We start from the raw sequence: 18,147 nt of genomic DNA on the forward strand, positions 1-18,147 counted from the left end.
GTTTGAAGGAAAAGCGAGTTCGGCGGTCAGAGGTGAGCCGGAAAATAAAAAGGACCGTATCGAGTGTTTCAAGTTTGGCGACTTAAGGAAAGAGCGAGCAGAACAGGCTCTAGAACTCAATAATTCGGAAAGACGAGGGGCTTGGCGAAAGTAGAGTTTCGTGGTCGAACTTCGCAAGGAAGGAGAGAGAAGACAAGAAAATTCGTAAAGCTTCGTCAAGGGCACCGGGAGGGTATTATTTATTATATTCGATCGGCAGAGAAAGCTAGATCGAGTCTTTTAGGATCGTGCTATTCGTTCGAAATCGTGTAAAATCAAAGAAAAAGGTCGAATCGAATTCGGGTTCCAGTCTGGTCTGTTTCATGCAAGGGAAGGAGCTTCTCGCAGCAGGATTCGTTCGCTTCGTTAAACGTGACAAGTTGAGCCCAACGCGATGGTGCCTGCCTGAATTCCAGCGGTGGAAGAGGCGGTGATGGAAACAGAGGGCAAGAGGAGAGGAGTGTGAGGAGAGAGGAGCGGGAGAGGGAGAGGGAGTTGTCGCAAGCCCCTTTGACAAGAAGGTTTCGAGGACCAGAAAAAGGCCAGACTCAGAGTTGCAAGAGTGTTTCCACGTTGGTTGCTGGGGATGCGCACGAGGCGGGGCGGTGGCCGCTTAGCTTTCAGTGGCCGTCTAGCGTTGGCAGCAGGTCGCTGGAGCGCTGTGGACTGCTGGGCCATCCCCTGTTTCGCGCTGCGGGTGGAAATTGGAGACACCAGCCACCAAAGGAGGGGTAGATAGAGCTCATGTGGCGGTGACGGGTCTCTCTCTATCTTAGTACCTAGTACATAGTTCCTGGTCCTAAGCTAAGTTGAATTCTACGGTAGGTGGCTCAGTGTCTATTTCTTGCTCCGTGTTTATGCTTTGAGATAGTACGAGCTGAAGAATAAAAATACGACGTTTTTTTTCTCTAGTATTCCCCAACCTTGGAGCTTAAAAAACCCAACTTTATTAAAAACAGGTTATTCTTGCCAGTACATATGAATGCCTCTTTCTACGCACAAGCCACACTGTTCCGTTTGCTCTCTGCTTACTAAAGCGCCGCCCCCCTCTAAACCCCCCAAAGCCCACTGGAGCGCCCGCTAAAATACCCGCAGAGGCGCAACTTCTAGTGGGGTTGGCAACAGTCACCAGCGGCGAGTACGTACTCCGGCTGTTGATGAGCTTCCATCACCATCCATTCAACTCTCTCTCCTCTCGCCCAACACGCCCAATCGCATGACAAAGCAATTCAGCCTTGCTTCACTTTAGGGACTTGCGGCCAATTTGCACCAACCGGCCCTGTTTCTCCCCTTATTCTCTTCAGCTCGGAGCGCTCTCTCTCTCTGCGCTCTCTTACTCCGTGGCATCATCGGCATCATCGTCATCGGCTCTCCACCAGACAAAGAACAGCTCCCAAAGCATGGCTGAATTCAAGCTTTCAGCGCAGCTCCTTGGCCACGAGGCTGATGTACGGCAATCCCTACCCATATAGCACTCGATATGCCCCAAAATTTGCATCTACTGACTCGTCTTCGCCGCACAGGTGCGCGCCGTCAGCTTCCCTTCTCCCGACTTTGCCCTCTCTGCGTCCCGAGACTGCACCGTCAGAATATGGAAGCGAACTTCGACAACTCCCCCAAACTTCGAAGGCACGCTCGTCAGCCGTGGCTCCGAATACGTCAACAGCCTGGCCTTCTTCCCGCCGAACCAAGAGCATCCCAACGGCCTCGTCGTCTCCGGAGGCAAAGACACCATCATCGAAGTCAAGTCACCCAACTCGGTAGCAACTGACAATGCCGAGAGGCTCCTCGTTGGACATGCTCACAACGTCTGCACACTCGACGTCTCGCCCAAAGGAACATACCTCGTTTCAGGGGGCTGGGATGGCCAGGCCCGCGTGTGGAACCTGAGCAAGTGGGAGACCGAGCTCCAGCTTGGTGGCCACGAAGGCATGGCGGTTTGGAGCGTCGTTGCGTTTGACGAGACAACGGTTGTGACGGGATGTGCAGACAAGAGCATTCGAGTGTTTGACCTCAGGCAGTCGACGGGCGGCGAGGCTATGCCGGTGGCTACCATATATACCCCTGATGTTGTTCGGGCGCTGTGCAAGGTTCCCAAGGGCCATCCCAGCGGCGCAGACATCGCCAGCGCAAGCAACGATGGCACTTTGCGACTGTGGAAGCTCAACGGCCAGCAGGTCAGCGAGCTGCATGGCCACGAGAATTTCGTATACAGCCTCGCAGGCTTGCCTTCTGGCGAACTCGTCAGCACCGGAGAGGACCGAACCGTGAGAATATGGAGAGGATCTGAATGCGTTCAGACCATCACCCACCCTGCGATATCTGTCTGGACAGTTGCTGTCAATCAAGAGACTGGAGACATCATCACTGGAGCGAGTGATGGCATCGCACGCATCTTCACCCGGCGTCCAGAAGCCACGGCTGATGAGGCCACTCTGAAGGAGTTCCACGACTCTGTTAAGGCATCAGCCATTCCCCAGCAACAGGTCGGTGGCATCAACAAGGAGAAGCTGCCTGGTCCAGAGTTCTTGACGTCCAAGGCGGGGACCAAGGAAGGTCAAGTACAGATGATTAAAGAGAGCAACGGCAACGTCACAGCGCACACGTGGTCCATGGCTCAGCAGCAATGGATCAACGTTGGCACCGTGGTGGACGCAGTTGGCAGCACAGGCAAGAAAGTCGAGTATAACGGAAAGTCATATGATTACGTATTCGACGTCGATATTGAGGATGGAAAGCCGGCGCTCAAGCTCCCCTATAACCTATCTGAGAACCCTTACGAGCGAGCTACCAAGTTCCTCAACGACAACGAACTGCCTCTGTCCTACCTCGATAACGTTGCCAATTTCATAACCGAAAACACCAAAGGAGCCACCCTTGGCCAGCCCGAGCCTTCTACTGGGCCTGATCCTTATGGAACTGAGTCGCGTTACCGGCCAGGTGAATCGCAAACTGCAAAGGTACTGCCGCAAAAGGAATATCTCAGTATTTCTGCTGCAAAGTACGAAGGTAAGCTTTGGTTAACCTACTATAATTTCGACTAAAGGAGAGATTTTAACAATTTTTTCTTTTCTTAGCCATCTTGAATAAAATCGGCAACGTCAACAAGACCATGATATCATCTGGCCGAAAAGATGTTGCACTTAACCCCGGAGAAGAGAGTGTCCTGCACTCGTCTAAGGAAGCGCTGGATTCATCAAAGCCCATCTCACTTCCAACATTGAACGTGATTCTCAAGGTTGTTACTGAGTGGCCATACGCTGATCGACTAGCCGGCCTGGATCTATTACGCTGTGTGGCTAGATTTCCTATTGCAGCACAGTTTAAAGGCCCAGAAAATGAGACCCTCATAGATATAGCCACAGCATCAGCAGTTCCTGATGATTTCCCTCCCAACGAAAATGCGGCCATGATGGGTGCTCGAACAATTGCTAATCTATTTGGTTCGGCTGATGGTCGCAGCCTTGCCAAGTCTGACGCAGACAAGGCTATTTCATTCCTAGAACGTATAGTCGGCATCAAGGGCGGAGAGCCGATTGGCAAATTCAATCGAAATGTGCTGGTTGCGGTGACAACCGTGGCTGTCAACTACTCTGTCCTTGTTAATAAGGAGAAGCTATTGGGTCCTGAGCAACGACGACGGCTGGTTGCTGTGCTTGGCGTCATTCTCAATGACCAGACGGATTCCGAAGTGCTGTATCGTGCATTGGTGGCGCTCGGCACTATCCTGTCAACATCCAAGGACGAAGCCAAGAGTCTGGGTGTAACAGCATGGGTAGAAGGCGCGGCAACCAAGAGCTCCGAGGAGAGAATCAAGGGAGTCGTGAGCGAGTGTTTGAAGGTAATTCCGCGATAGGCTGAGAGCGTTGCCCAAGGTGGATAGATATAAAGGACAAGGGAAGACAAAAGGATATGAATAGACACGAAGCACGATTACGAAATCTAGGATTATGATTCGAAGCATACAAGCATAATAACACAAGAGTTGGCAACGTGAGGATAAATCACGTTGCTCTGCACATATATATAAACAAATGATTCGTTTGACCAGGAGTCTCCATGCTCGATTTATGCAATCAAAGTGGCAGTAATGAAAATATATATATGTATATACATGAGTAAAAGATGGCTTCTTCCTCCGATTTTCTTTAAAACACCAGTAACGCCATTGTCCTGTTCCCACGCCATGAGACCGAGAGATGACAAGAAATTAAGAAGATATGGCACCAACCCTCGTCAACAGAGCGAGAATCCAGGGGTATATATAAAATTATGCAAACCAAAAGAGGCCGTTTAAAAAAGAAAAGGAAAAAGAAGAAAGAGAAAAAGAAAAAGAGGCATTTCTCATCTTGCAGCAATCAACGCCAAGCGCTGTAGTTTTAACAACCACTACCACAGGGTCATCCATATCGCCCCAATAGCCAACAGCAACCATCCAGCCCAGTCATTTCTGAGCAGCGACGCGGCCGAGGTGGTTGTCGAGGCAACGATGTCGAGGACGGGGTTCTTTGTGGTGACGGTGTAGATCTGGGCGAAGCCGAATTGCGTCGAGTTGAAGCAGTTTGTCTCGTTGACGATGGGGATGCGGGGGTCGCCGGGCTCGGCGAAGATGATGTCGACGCACTGTTATTTTTTAATGTTAGTAAATTATCTTTATCATTGTTTTTTCTTTTACAAAAACAAGAAATTCAAAATTCAAATAAAGATTGTAAACTTACAGAGTACAGAGCCGCGCCGTGCTGGGCCAGCTCAACAACCTGAATCGTCGCCTTATCGCCAGCCTTGACATTCGCGCCAACAGGAAGGGGCACCTGAGGCAGGCACACAGTTCCCGGGTAAGGATTGTTCGAGGGTCCCAGAAGCATAAAGGGCTTGAGCATGATGTTGGACATGTTTGGCGGGCCGCCGTCGGGGCCGTCGGTGCCGTATCCGAGATTGATCTGGAGCTGGGCCTGGAGGTGGCCGCGGAACCAGCCTGGCTGGAAGGAGACGGCGCCGCCGGTGGTGGGCCAGTATGTGCGATTGCGGGAGGTTCCTAAGCCGCCGCCTGATGGTTTTCTTTGTTAGTCTATTTGGTTTATTCATGGGATTAAAAAAGCTTGGGGTTGTTGCTCGGATGCTGCTTACATGGATACATCCACTGCATGCCGTAGGGAAAGGTGTCGTTGGTGATGAGATTGTTGCCTCGCGTTCCTGGATATACGAGGACGCTATGGGCCTCGACAAGAGCCGTCAAGGCGAGGGAGAGAAGTAGTGACAGCCGCATATTGTTGTTGCGTGTATGTGTGTATGTGTATGTGGATATGAGTGGCGCTCTCTCTTATGAATAAAAGTAGATCGGCTTGGCGTGATGATCAACGCTTGTGTCTCAGAGCTTACGCCTTCCTTCTTCGCGGTCGCTTCGACTCAAAACTATCGGGTATAATTGTTGAGGTGTGCGTATAGAAGGAATCGCAGATCGGTTATACAGCTGATTTCAATGTCGCCTTGGGAGATTTTTCTCTCTTGTCGATTTGCGGCAGTCTCACTCTCGTGTGTTGTGTGGAGTAAATGTCCAAAAGGCCCAGCCTTTATCTCTTTCTCAGCCTCTTTCTTCAGTAATAGATATCTCACTGCTGGATATCCGGGACTTATTACTAATAGACCAAAGAGTCTTAAAGTCACAGCGATTGCGTCGTCCGCGAGAACCAGAGAAACAAAAGAAGTTGAAAAAGAAGAAGCGTGCGCAACCGCCAGTCTTAAGAAATGGTCATCTGGGGGCCGAAAAGAGACGCAAGGCCCGCCCTGGTCCATCCGTCTAGTGGTGTGTGCCGCCAGCACGAGAGAAAGAGAGAAAAAAAAGCCGCCATTGCATTCGCAGCCGCCCAACTGCCTCGCATGCCTTCCCACCCTTCCCTGAAAAAGGATAGACGCCACCCCGAGACGGGGACCAGACCGGGCTAGGCCAGAGCTGGAGACAGGCGAGAGAGACGCCGCCTTTGAGTGGACAGAGGATCGAGAACCCGTCTTGTGTTCAGCTTTTTCCCCGCTGTGATTTGAGCACGGCTTGGCGCGCACTGGCCCAATCAGGGAAGATCAAGCCGTAGCTGCAGACGTTGGCCCTTGCAAAATAATTCCGACTAACTCGGGCCACTCGCTGGTCTTGTTCCACAGAGAGAGACGGCCGACAGGCGGTTGGACGCTCGCACGAAGCTAGGCGGACTCTCGTATACAAGCTGTAGAACCTTGGGCCTCAGCAAGGACAATGCTTTCTTAGCTCTCTGCGTGCTGGCTGTCGTAGCGAAATCACTAGCAGTGCTAGCAGCATCATTAGAGCAGAGTTGGTTTTGGCTTTTCCGTACTTGGCCGGTGCCTCGTGTCTTTGGCACGTTTTCCACAAAACGCCGCTGCTTATTCAAAGCTTCTAGAGCTGTCATAGTCAATACCGCCGCAGCCACAGCGGATGTAATATTTGTAATGCCGAGTTTACCTTGATACAAACTCGCAACTTGCTGATGGTTCGCTCTCCGGGAGTGGTAGCACAAACGTACATTCCAGTCTCTGAAACGGCGCAAAGCTACTTGCAAACGACTCGCACAACACACAACCCTCTTCTTAACTTCTCCCCCCCTCCCTCTCTTCCAAGGCGGGAACCAGCACGCCAAGACGGAATGGGATCCAGCGCAGCCGGCAAAGCCAATGGAGTTCCCGTGGCGCCTTCTGAGGCGTCACAATGCTGATGTGAGAAACCGGCGACTCTGGTTGGCCTACAGGCCTATGAATTAAGCGCCCACAACCCTGTCAGTTCGGGTGCGGTGGCTCTGCGGAGCGAACATGCCTGCATGCCCAGCCAATCGCCAGCTGGATGGGGCCGCACTCGCCAGATTGTAGATGAAGCATGCAAGGGCGCCGTAGAGATGGCCCAATCGCAGTCAACGAGGTTGACGAGCTTTGGACGAGCAGCTGCAGCGGTGGATCGATATTTCGTTGCCTGTCTGGGAAATGGCGCGGGATGTGCTTCCGTTGAAGACGCGGTAGACTGGCCGTGATGTGGGTGATTCTCTGTGACTGTTGGTGATGTCAAGCGGAGCACGGCGCATATGCACATTGAAATTGATGTGATGGCACGATGCTATGGTGATGATTCTGGTTTCCTCCAACACGAACTTTTTGCTAGTATACACGTTACCGCCTCTGTTCAAGGTGGCTCGATCTTGCTTCCGACTCAATGCTATTGTTTAACCTGCATACAGGCAAGCGAGCAACCGCAGGGATGATGTAGCTCTATTCAGGCATCATAGCGGCAATTGCGGAAAACAGGGACCAAAGCCGCGGACAGGCATTTTAATCCCCTAGCTCTTACAGGCGCGGTCTTTGTAGAAGATGAGCATCCGATCGGCCGATGTGCGATTTGCTAGCCGCTCTCTTATCCTATCCGCGAGGACAGGCGGCGGTTAGCTAGGGGAGCTGACAGATGGGAGTGGAACCAGAATTACCACCTACTTGTTTGAAGTTCCTTGCAAGCGACGACAGCTCTATGGAGCTTACCCGGCGATAATCTCGACACTTATAGCTTTGTTAGATTAGTTGCACAAACAGATAGCGTCAAATCGTGAAAATCCAAGAATCTATTGTCAGTCAGTAAAGGCTTTCATGTCTCAGGTGTAGCTAGAGAGAGGGAAAGCTATGCTGATGCGAGAATATGGAAGACAGATGGCTTGCTCTGCTTCAACGATGCAAAGAGTCGTGCCTGGCTAAACCGGCTAGAACTTCTAATGGAGCGTCTGCGCTACATAGGGGTCATCCAGTCACTAATGCTGCGTCAACTCAATGTGAAAGTGTTCAGTGCATGTGTATTGGATTGGACTTGCGATTCTAGTTTGCTTCCCCCTTCTTCACCCACTGTAGTATCCCTATAGCCCTTTGCTCTTCCCATATTTGTCTTGGTTAATCCTCCATCGTCCATCCTTCTTCCAGAGCAGCAGTTACAGATGCAATGTTAACAGAGCCCAATGCCGTGATTATTCCGAGTATGGGCAGTAGATGCAAGTGTTTCCTTCTGGCCGTTAGGGGAATGGACTGAGTGGACTGGAGCCTCCCAGCGCCGAGGGATGAAAGATAATTTGTGTGTTGGCAGCTATTCTCTGGTAAGACCATGCACCCAGTTGTAAATAGCTTTGGAGAATAACGTACCGAAGAAAAGGCTGATGAGCCTCTGACCTTTACTCGTTGAGTCATTTCCTCCGTCATATGGAGAGACTATCCTCTTTGAGGGATGTTGTAGGCGGTCATCAAAGAGAAAGTGGTGCTGTTTTGCATTAGATATCCAAATGTGTCAAAAGAAAGAGAAAGAGGAAAAACAAAGTGTGAAGCCTCACTTGGATTTCCCGTTGGAATGGGACCTTTAGAAGGCACATACGCCAGCAACCGCAGAGAGGGGAGACGTTTTGCTTGTCCACCCTCCCTCCTCTCCTCCTTGAGGAGAAGATTTTGAGGCAAAGAAAGAGGAGGAGAGAGGGAGAATATGTTGTGAGTGGAGGGAGAGAGGCTGGGGGGCGGCGGAGGTGGTGCTTTGGTGGTGCTCGTGGCGGAGCGATGAAGAAGAGAAGAGGAGGAAAACGGGACATCAGAGGAGAGAAGTCTGCTTCAGAAGAGGACGCAGAGGCGGCTGCTGTGGCAAGGCGGTGAGATCAATGTCAAAACACAGCAGCTGCCACCGGCCCCGAATAAGAGACGGTGGCAGCTGAGGGGATCGCTGAGGGGATCGCTAAGGAGATACCGAGTTGGACGGCTCACTGTAGGCCACTGTAGGCCACCATAGATTCGCCCGCCATCTCCATCTTGATGGTGTTCATCTTGGAGAAGAGAGCCATCAATTTGACAGTGTCATATGTAGTAATTGTGAATAGTAGCATCAAAAGTCCCTCAGGTGCCTCTCATATACAGATTAAGGGGGTTGGCTTTTCAGGTATATATGACATAGAAACGTGCGTAGATACTACTGGAGTGCATTATATTTATACTACTGTTATGTTTTCACCGTGACACAACTTACAACTGTGGTCCATGCAGCCAGTGCTCTATTTTCGTTGTAATTACCTAAGTGCCAAGGTCCTCTGCTGGTAGTGCGCCTCCTAGCAATGTACTCCCGCCATCCATTGATACTCAACTCCCAGCCGCGGCCTGCAGCTACGATGTCGCAATCTGCTATTGGAACAATGCGATGAACAACATCAAAATGATTATCTCCCGTGATTACTCTTATTTGGCGACAAACAACGGCATCTTCCTCGCAACTGGGCTTGCAAGTCACACGGAGCAGAGGAGGCAAACCTCGCATCTTCATCTCTGACGCGATTCTATAAACCGAAAAAGTCTCCATTGTTCGAAAATCCATCGACATTTAGATTTGCTAACAATTACGCATAGATTATTACGCCACCACGTCGTGATTCGAGGCCACATCGCGAACTGAGCTTTTCCCCAGCTTCTTTCACGCCCTTCTCGCTATTGCTTTGCCCTCAGATTGTCCATTATAGACGCACGATACAATATTACAGCGAAACCTAAAATTGACTCAGACCAACAAGGTCTTTTTAGGTTCCAAGCAACCATATACTCTATCCATAAAGAATTCATGGAATCGCTACGTTGCCGAACTCTTCAACCGAACTCTGATGCTGCGTCTCGAAAGCAACAATTTCTACGAAGAATAAATTGCTCTAAGCAGCCCTGAAAACTTATCCAGAACGCTCTTTGCCCCAAATTGTCTCTGTTACTCTTGAGAGGCCAAACTTAGAAGCGTAAGGCCTTTATTGCAGAGGACCAAACATCGGGTGACTTCTTCTTTATCACACTTTTCGCTCAATCTGACGGCAAAACCAAATACAGACTCGTACAAGCGGGACGGCCCGAGATGATTGCTAATAATAACCATGGCAAACAGTGTAAGTAAATAAAACATTTTTACAGTGGACCCAAACCCTCCCTTCGCCGCTGCCATCAAGCTATACTTACCTTTGAGTTAGGACCGTAAAGCTACTCGGCCGCATGGCTCGGCGAAATATGGGACAATACAAGAAGGGAGCAAGTGCAAAAGCAAACCTAACTTACCCAACGCTATTGTTTGTTGGTTTGCTTTTATCCACTTTGATCTGTTCGCTCGTCTATATATTTCCACGCTCCCTCCCTCTGCCGCGCTCGTACTCTTCTCTTTCTTACTATCATTCCACCTTCTTCAATCGTCTTTTGACTGCAATAATTAGGATACGATTGGTCGGCCTGGCGGGGGGCTTTTTGCTTCTCTCTCTCCACAAACCCCCCCTTCCAGCCGGCCCTCGGGCTAAGCTTGGTCGAATTCGTCTCCAGCATCGACAATGCTTGGTCGGGTTTGTGTCCAGCATTGACAATGATCTCGGTACGTAGGGCGCCGAGAAGAAGCTGCGAGTCTACGGGATGAATAGAATAAGAGTTTGCTCTGGATTAGCTGGAAGATTCCCGGATGGTCTATTGGGGCCTCAGGACAAGCTTGGTCGAGTTTGTTTCCAGCATCGACAATGATATCGGTACGCACTCGTCACAAGTGACCTGAGAGAGGTCATTGAACAAAGGGTCCGTGAAAGTATCGCAAACAACAACTCGCTGGTGTAAAGCAGCCTGATTCAAAGCACTACGGAATTAAAGAGCATGAGAAAGACAAAGCATTGCAGTCTTTGAGACAGTGGAAGGCGAGAACACAAGACACGAGAAATGACAATCGGCGAATTCAACAAGCATGAATTGATTAAGATAATTGGAATGGGTCGGAATTCACAATGGCGGCGAAGAGCGGACTGGGAGTGAGGGTAGTGGATGGGCAGAAGGAATGGGGAGTGAACGAGTTGGTAGAGGATGGCAATGTAAAGGATGGTGACAATACTCGTTCGGTCTTCTTCTCTCTGTGATGGTGATTCTGTGTGTCTGACAGTGAATAACCCGACTCTATTTCTTGACTCATACGTCCAATTCTACTATTGTAAGCACCGTAGGCCAGCTACAGTTGAGATAATTATGAAACAAACAGACTGCTAATGCCCTGATTCACGAAGCCTAAGCACCTTGATCAGTCGTCGGAGCATGCTATTCACGCAAATCTCCACGTTGTCCTCCACAACACGCTTATACAGGGCCTTGTGCATATAATTCCGCCTCTCAGGTGCCAACGTCAGGGCCTCGTTGATCTGATCAGCAACATGGAAGACGTCCCAAGGATTTATTCGTATCGCCTCTTCCAAGTTGCTCGCCGTCCCACTGAATTCAGAGATGATGAGCGGCGCGTGGCTGTCTCGCTGGCAAGCAATGTACTCTAAGCTCGTGGTGCTCATGCCTTCTCTGATGCACGTATTGATGGCGACGTCCCCGAGCCGCAAAAGAGCAAAATATTCGTCCTGGGAGAGATTCTGAGCATGCATCTGGACCGGTGTGAAGTCCAGCGAGCCATAGTCTTGATTGATGGCGTCGGCCAGCTGATTGACTCTGCGAGCGAATGCGATGCTCTCGCCATCGTCGTCCTTCATTGTGGCTGGATTCGTGACCTGTAGTAGGACGGCTTTTTGCTGCCACTTTGGATATCGGTCCAAGAAGCAGTCAAATGCTTGGAGTTTCTTGTCGACGCCTCCAAACTGGTCCATTGGGTCGCAGCCAATAATGACTTTGGTCCCTTTGAACAGCTGGCGTAGCTCTTTGTATTTTTTGTCGACTGATTCTGCAAAAGCCAAAGAAGTAATCTTGGAGATGCTGATTCCCAGCGGAATAATGCTCACGTGGACTCGTGCTTTGGTAGTTTCCACCCATTTGCTGTTTGCAGAATAGCCGAGGATTCTGGCGCACGAGTTTGCAAAATGCTGCGCGTAATGAAAGGCTTGAAAGCAAACCAGGTTGGATCCAAGCATGCCGTTTAGGATTTGCTCTCGTCGATGCAGGCATCGCACAAGTTCGCTAGTTGGAAATGAAGACTCTAGATAGAAAATGATGTGAATGTCTGAATGATGCAGACGAAGAAGTTCTGGTAGAAGCATCAAGTAATAACCATGGACCACGACGATATCTCCTGGTTGATAGATTTGGCAAATCCTATCTGCATATGCCTTGTTCATCCGGCGATAGTCGTCCCATCTACTCTCTGCTTTGCGACCATCAGTTGGAGGATGCTGCTTATAATGGAATAATGCATGCAGATCGTGTTCTGCGTAACGCCTCCATCTCGATTGCTGCTTCAACCTGATTCCATCTCGCGTAACATCGCGCTCATCGGCCAGCCAAACCGGCAGGGTTCGTATGGGGCTACTATCCAGCATTTCTTCAAGTTTGGCTTTGCTCTCATTGGTTACGAATATCTCTTTCGTAATCGCTTCTTCGTCGCTCAGTGTATGCCCGGGGGCCGAAATCGAGGCCTTCAACTCATTATCCGATGGGGACACATCACCCGACGCGCGGTTTATCTCGCCAGTCCACGCGATGACTCTATGGTCCCATGGACACTCCTCTGAGGAGAGATAGGCGAGCGAATCCAGATGGGCAGAGCAATGGCGCGCTTGTTCTGATAGTTTCTGCGTCATGTGTATTAGCTAGATTATCTTCTTATGTAACGAAACTTCTTGTCTAGGTGACTACCTACCCATGTCCCTTCTTGACGATATTGTATCGACTGAGGCAGAGGAAAGGTAGCAGAGAGTACAGTCCCGCTCAATGCAACATCTCCAAGCTGCAGTTGGCTCAAGCGTGATATCAGGGGCAATCGAGCACATAATGGCGAGGCGGGAGATGGCTGAGGCTGTGCCTCGTTGACCGGGTCCAATTGACCGGAGAAATACTCCTGTCTTGCGGCGTGAGGATGCCTCGAAGTCGGAACGCCGCTGGGGCATTTGCCGTACGTGCCCTGAGAGATGCCTGGAGTAACTGGGATGCTGGTGATAGAGTTGGATTCGTGTGGGGGAAGAAGCGACTCGCTGCGTTGCTGGATCGCTGGCCTGGTAGGATGGCGCTGCGCTGAAGGCGGTGGATGAGACATTGTTTTTGTAAGAGGAAATAAACCAAACGATAAGATCAGAGTCAAATGCAAAAGTATCATACAACTGTAGGATATGACAATTCAGAAGGCGCAGAAAAGAAAATATTTTATTTATATGCGTAGGATTCTGTCATCTCCCTTAGGTGGTTTACAATAACTAACACAACAGGCAACGGCTCTAAAAGGGGGCCACGTCGTTAAGGTACTCGCATCTTCTATTGTGGAAATAGAGAGGAGAACTCTGGGGCAAAAAAACGGTAAAAAGTCTTCCAGAAATACAATTATGATCTCAAGATGTTGTTACACGCTTCCATCGTGCGACTCGTCTCGCTCTGTGTTCCGGAGCACATACTCCGCCACAGCGGTCGTTGACGTCAACCGAGTCATGCTCTGTATCCTATCGCACAAGAAGTAGCAAATCGGCTCATGTTAATCTGCAAACCCTAATATGAGATTGGGAAGATCGGAATGCTACCCGCCATAAGCTTATTGGCAGACCAACGTCCTGATACGTTGGACTGCCAAACACTGTAACGGTGTTGGAGTGGCGGCAGCTTGGGTCATAATACATGTCACACACTACACGTCATTTTTGGTTGGAAGCTTACGACGAGTAATCGAAAGAATGCTTTGGCAAAAAGGACAGGAAAAGATAGGAGAAGCGGCTTCCAAAATTGTCCAAGAATCGTGATATCACGATCCCTTTAATGCTGTAGTGCCTTTGATACTGCCGCGATGGCTTCAGCGCCGCAATGTTATTCCCAAGTACATCAATCTATAGACAAACCAGTACGCAGTGTTCAATCTGTTGTGGCGCTGAGGCGCAAAGATCAGCGCTATTTCAGATTCAATAGCGCCACCTCGGCAAAGCTCCAGTAAAAAAAGTGGATTGTTCTTCGTTCCGTGTAAAGTTACGAGTACAACAAACTTTGAATTCAGTACCAGCAATCATATCAAAGAAATAGACCAAGACTAATACACAGAAACAAAACAAAACAGTTGCCTCAGCAAGCCCGACTCTATTTCTCGCCGTACTTATACAAGCCCTCTTCGATGCCCTTAATCTGCAGCGATAACGCCTTCGAGTAGTACCGACACAGCGCCAGGCTGCTTCCGTGAATCCAGAAACCCGGATGGCCAGTCTGCTGGAAAATATTCCGCAACTCCCCTCCCTCGCCAAAGCCCCAAACGTCGCCAATCTTGTCCGCAACAGCATCTCCAAGCATGTGGCGCGTCTTGTCTCGCATGTTTCCGTAGCCCGTGGCCAGGACGATCTCATCTGCCTCGAGTTCGCTGCCATCTTCGAAACGTAGACCGTGGGGCAGCACCTCGGCAATCTCCTGGCCCTGCTTGACCTTGATTTTACCATCAACAATCAGCTTGGAAGCGCCAACATCGATGTAGTAGCGTCCTCCCAGCTGGAAGTACTTGAAGAGGAGGCCTGCGCCATCCGGGCCGCTGTCCACGTTGAACCCAACTTTTCGCAGGCCCTCGAGTGTTTCGCGGTCATGCTCGGTCTGTTTCTTGGCAGAGGATGTATGAAGAGCCTTGAGCACCGCGGTGGGCTGGCTGTGGAACAACAAGTCTAGATCCTCTACTGGGGGACCGCCTTCTGAAAAGTCGCGAAGGAGGATGTCGCTGACGGATTTGGACGAGGCGACAAAGGTGCTCGATCTTTGGACCAAGGTCACGTCGTAGCCATTTTCCACAAAGTCTTGGGCAATGTCGTGAGCCGAAGTACAGCAACCCACGATTACGGCCTTCTTTCCCGTGCTATTCGGCGTTGATCCAGGAAAGTCTGAAGAGTGGCAAATGCGGTCGCCCTTGAAGTTTTCCATGCCTTTCAGCTTCGGCACAAATTTGAATCCCGAGAGGCCTGTCGCTTGGATAATATGATGCGGATGGAGAGTTCGTGTCTCTGTCGTGCCATCTTCCTTCTGCCGTTGCACCGTGACAGACCAGCTGCCTGTAGCATCATCCCACTTGACATCTCCAAGCTCCGTCTTTGTCCAGACGTTCAACTCGAGTAGTGTCGCGTAGGCCTCGAAGAACGTAGCTAGCTTGTCCTTGGGAGTAAAGATGGGCCACTGCGGTGGAAAAGGAATGTATGGCAGGTGCTGGTACCAAACAGTGTCGTGGAGCACGAGGTTGTGGTATCGCTTTCGCCAGTTATCTCCCACACGATTATTTTGCTCAATGATCAAGGCATCGACGCCAATCATCTTCAGTCTTGCTGCTGCCGTCAATCCAGCTTGTCCGGCTCCTAGTAATCGTTTGTGAATATCAGCAAAAATCTTGGTCTATATAATAGCAGCACAATCGAGAATCGTCATGGCTTGAAAGGACAATTGTAGAAAGAAGAATCCCTACCGATAATCAAAACCGCCGGTTGAGTCCCATTCTGATACGAAGTCTCTCGTTGTCTCTTTTCGGCCCAGTTCTGAGGGCCTCGCTTCTGTCCATGCTTGACTCCCTTGGGCCGTCTCTCGCCGAGCTGTTCTTGGTGGCCGTCAATTTCGTCAAGGGCTGTGTATATTGAGAAGAGTTTCCAGGTGCCACTGTCATCTACGAGCCTAGCGACACCCTTTCCAGATCCAATCACAGTTCCAAAATTAATGAAAAACTGTATTCCCGGAACCTCGCCTTCGCCATCCAGTGAAGCCACTTTGGGCGCTCGTAGTGCTGAGCTCGAATCTATTGTAATTTCTTTCAATCGAAATCCATCCTTGGACTTGGAGCTATCTTGTAAGAGGCTGGTAATACCCTGGGTCCCTTGCGCTGTGCGGAATTCCCAAGTTAGAGCCAAGTGGTCTCTCCAATAGCCTTGGTCGACAAAGAGCTTGGCGGCAGCTTCATAGTCGCCCTTCTTGAGCGCTTCGTTTAGCGCATTGACTGCAGTGGCAGCGGCGCCGCTCACGTCCAGGTCTGGAGATGGGGCAGACACATTTTTGGGGAACACAACGGGAGGAATGTTAACCGACCCAAAAGCTGTGCGGTTATCGGTGGGGATTTGCGCGTGGAGTTGAGCCGCCATGGCGAAAGTTGGAGTAGGCCGATTAAGCTACGTTGCAAGACTTCAATCCGGTAATCTTCCGACTTGAAAAGAGCTCAAGGACAAGTTGAAGTCTAGTGGATATCTCGGATCTGAAAAGTTGGGCAGGCAAGACGTTATTTGTAGTTTAGCTGTTGGTTTGGTAAACCCGCCATCCTCTCAGCCTGGTGCAACGCTATGATGACGGATCCAGCAAACATCACACGACGGAGTTGGATCGGCTTTGAAGCCGGGGCGGGTCTGACAAAACAATATCAAAGGATGATTGGTCATAGGCCGTCTTCATAGGCCGTCTTTGGCAATCTCGCAATAGACTGCCATCGCATGGTGTTACCTGGGTACAGCATTCGCAATGTTGGGGCTTTCGGCGATATCTTTTGTGTGATATCATTTGACAATAAGTGGGCGGAGGTCCGATTTTTGTCTCGGGTGGACGAGCGAGCTTAGCGACAAATCGCCTAGAAGAGATCCGCTTGTCCAGGGTTGTTGGAGCCAATAGGGAACTGAACCTAGCATGATAGAGTTTTCTGGAGTAAAAAATACTCAATGAGGCAAATGGACTCGATGTGTCTCGAGCTGCTATCCAGGCAGAATTGGCCATGGCGAGCTACCACTGCGACTAGTAGCATATAGCGTCCGATAGGAAATCTTTAGCGCTCGAACGGCTAGCATGGTACACCGGCTTCGTCTGGGGTAGGACCCTGAGATTCAGACATGCATTAGCCAACAAGGGATTAAGACTAGAGAGGCCTGGAGCGTGGAGCGTAGAGAAACAGCTTACGGGATGAGCCGAGTGAGGAGAACGCACGGGGTAATGGAAGCCGCGAAATAGATCGACTAATGGGGACTTAGCAAGCCGGTAAGCCAAGGGAAAATATCACAGCAATAATAACAGAGCGAGAGAAATTCGCTGGACAAGACTCCTAGGTCGGTGTAACCCAGAATCCCGGGACCCTGGTGGAAGTTGCCGGGCCACACTTCGGCTTCTTGGTATAATTCCGTGGTGTTTTGGGTTAAAAAAACCGGATGACTAAGCCGAGCTGACAGAAAGAGGCTTTCTACATTTGCATGTAATTGACTCGGCTCTATACACGGCACAAAAAATCAATTATACTTTGCATTATTTCGGCATTGTAAAAGAAAAAAAAAAGTCCTTTTCTTTTATCTCCGACTCTACAAGACAGCCTCTTGGATTCTTTTTTTCGGAGTTAGTCTTAGTAATCCATTGCGAGGGCGGCTGAAGACCGTTTTGATTTTTCGAGGTTCACGAACCAACGGACATGATTGGTCAGCACATATCGCGACTTGCAAAAGCTGCCGCCGCAGCCCTATTCGACGGTGTCTCGCAACGCTGCAAATAAAGCGCAGCAGTTAACAGCAAAAAATCAAAAAGAAGAATCTCTTTAATGTAATATCTCTGTAATTGTTCTTGATTTTTCCTCTTGCTGTGCTACAATTGCCATTTTAAAGCTATGATTTCCAGGCTATTCACCACAACTACAGAGAGCTTCCGCAGCTACAGAAGCATCCAGCAGGGATATTACAAGGCATTCAAACATAGACAGGGCGCACAGGAGAGTAGCGGCAGTGTTACATGCATCACGCTAGGTGATGCTTGGCCAATTAGTGCTGAGCTGGCAATCTGTCAAAAAGAGCTTAAACTGACCTCTGCCTCGATCGTGTATATCGCTGGCCCTCATAGCAGTGATGCTCCACGCCCGGCATCCGAAATTCTCACCATCATGGCCATTGCCGCGTCATCGCCCCCAGCAAAATCAAAATGCGGCCAGAATCTCAACCGACAAAGCACCTTCTTTCCAGTTCCTTTTCCTTCCAACTGCGTCACTCTTTCCCTTCCCTCGTGCCCATCTCCAGCTCCTGCCTGAGCAAGTTGCTGTTCGCTCGGCAGAATGGCCCGTGCGCTCAAGAAGGTTTCAGCGCTAGTCCTCTCTGGGCTTCGCCGCATCACCGCGCATCTGCACTATTTCGCAGCAGGGGGCATGCTGAAATGAACTAGATTTGCACTTGA

General features: G+C 50.1%; 5 protein-coding genes across 5 annotated transcripts; 1 reads left to right on the forward strand and 4 right to left on the reverse strand.

The window, feature by feature from the left end:
• The first annotated feature begins 1,186 nt into the window (after nucleotides 1–1,186).
• On the forward strand, nucleotides 1,187–4,171 carry TrAFT101_000325 (uncharacterized protein). Its single transcript, XM_024909343.2, has 3 exons — nucleotides 1,187–1,487; nucleotides 1,563–3,048; nucleotides 3,117–4,171. The coding sequence occupies exons 1-3, from the start codon at nucleotides 1,440–1,442 to the stop codon at nucleotides 3,893–3,895; spliced, it is 2,313 nt and encodes a 770-aa protein (XP_024764533.2). The 5' UTR covers nucleotides 1,187–1,439; the 3' UTR covers nucleotides 3,896–4,171.
• Nucleotides 4,172–4,428: 257 nt separating this feature from the next.
• On the reverse strand, nucleotides 4,429–5,305 carry TrAFT101_000326 (uncharacterized protein; the record flags this gene model as incomplete). The annotated part of the gene is made up of 3 exons (XM_024905866.2): nucleotides 4,429–4,662; nucleotides 4,758–5,086; nucleotides 5,167–5,305. The coding sequence occupies 3 exons, from the start codon at nucleotides 5,303–5,305 to the stop codon at nucleotides 4,429–4,431; spliced, it is 702 nt and encodes a 233-aa protein (XP_024764534.2).
• Nucleotides 5,306–5,451: 146 nt separating this feature from the next.
• On the reverse strand, nucleotides 5,452–5,832 carry TrAFT101_000327 (uncharacterized protein; the record flags this gene model as incomplete). The annotated part of the gene is made up of 1 exon (XM_066125982.1): nucleotides 5,452–5,832. The coding sequence occupies one exon, from the start codon at nucleotides 5,830–5,832 to the stop codon at nucleotides 5,452–5,454; it is 381 nt and encodes a 126-aa protein (XP_065982079.1).
• Nucleotides 5,833–11,084: 5,252 nt separating this feature from the next.
• TrAFT101_000328 (uncharacterized protein) lies at nucleotides 11,085–13,066 on the reverse strand (the record flags this gene model as incomplete). Its single annotated transcript, XM_024899161.2, has 2 exons — nucleotides 11,085–12,605; nucleotides 12,674–13,066. The coding sequence occupies 2 exons, from the start codon at nucleotides 13,064–13,066 to the stop codon at nucleotides 11,085–11,087; spliced, it is 1,914 nt and encodes a 637-aa protein (XP_024764537.1).
• Nucleotides 13,067–13,936: 870 nt separating this feature from the next.
• TrAFT101_000329 (uncharacterized protein) lies at nucleotides 13,937–16,949 on the reverse strand. Its single transcript, XM_024899259.2, has 3 exons — nucleotides 16,900–16,949; nucleotides 15,437–16,819; nucleotides 13,937–15,329 (listed from the first exon to the last, which is right to left on the reverse strand). The coding sequence occupies exons 2-3, from the start codon at nucleotides 16,098–16,100 to the stop codon at nucleotides 14,086–14,088; spliced, it is 1,908 nt and encodes a 635-aa protein (XP_024764538.2). The 5' UTR covers nucleotides 16,101–16,819; nucleotides 16,900–16,949; the 3' UTR covers nucleotides 13,937–14,085.
• Between the last annotated feature and the right edge of the window lie 1,198 nt (nucleotides 16,950–18,147).

This window comes from Trichoderma asperellum, chromosome 1, assembly GCF_020647865.1.
Source record: "Trichoderma asperellum chromosome 1, complete sequence".
In the NCBI taxonomy this organism is placed as follows: Eukaryota; Fungi; Ascomycota; class Sordariomycetes; order Hypocreales; family Hypocreaceae; genus Trichoderma; species Trichoderma asperellum.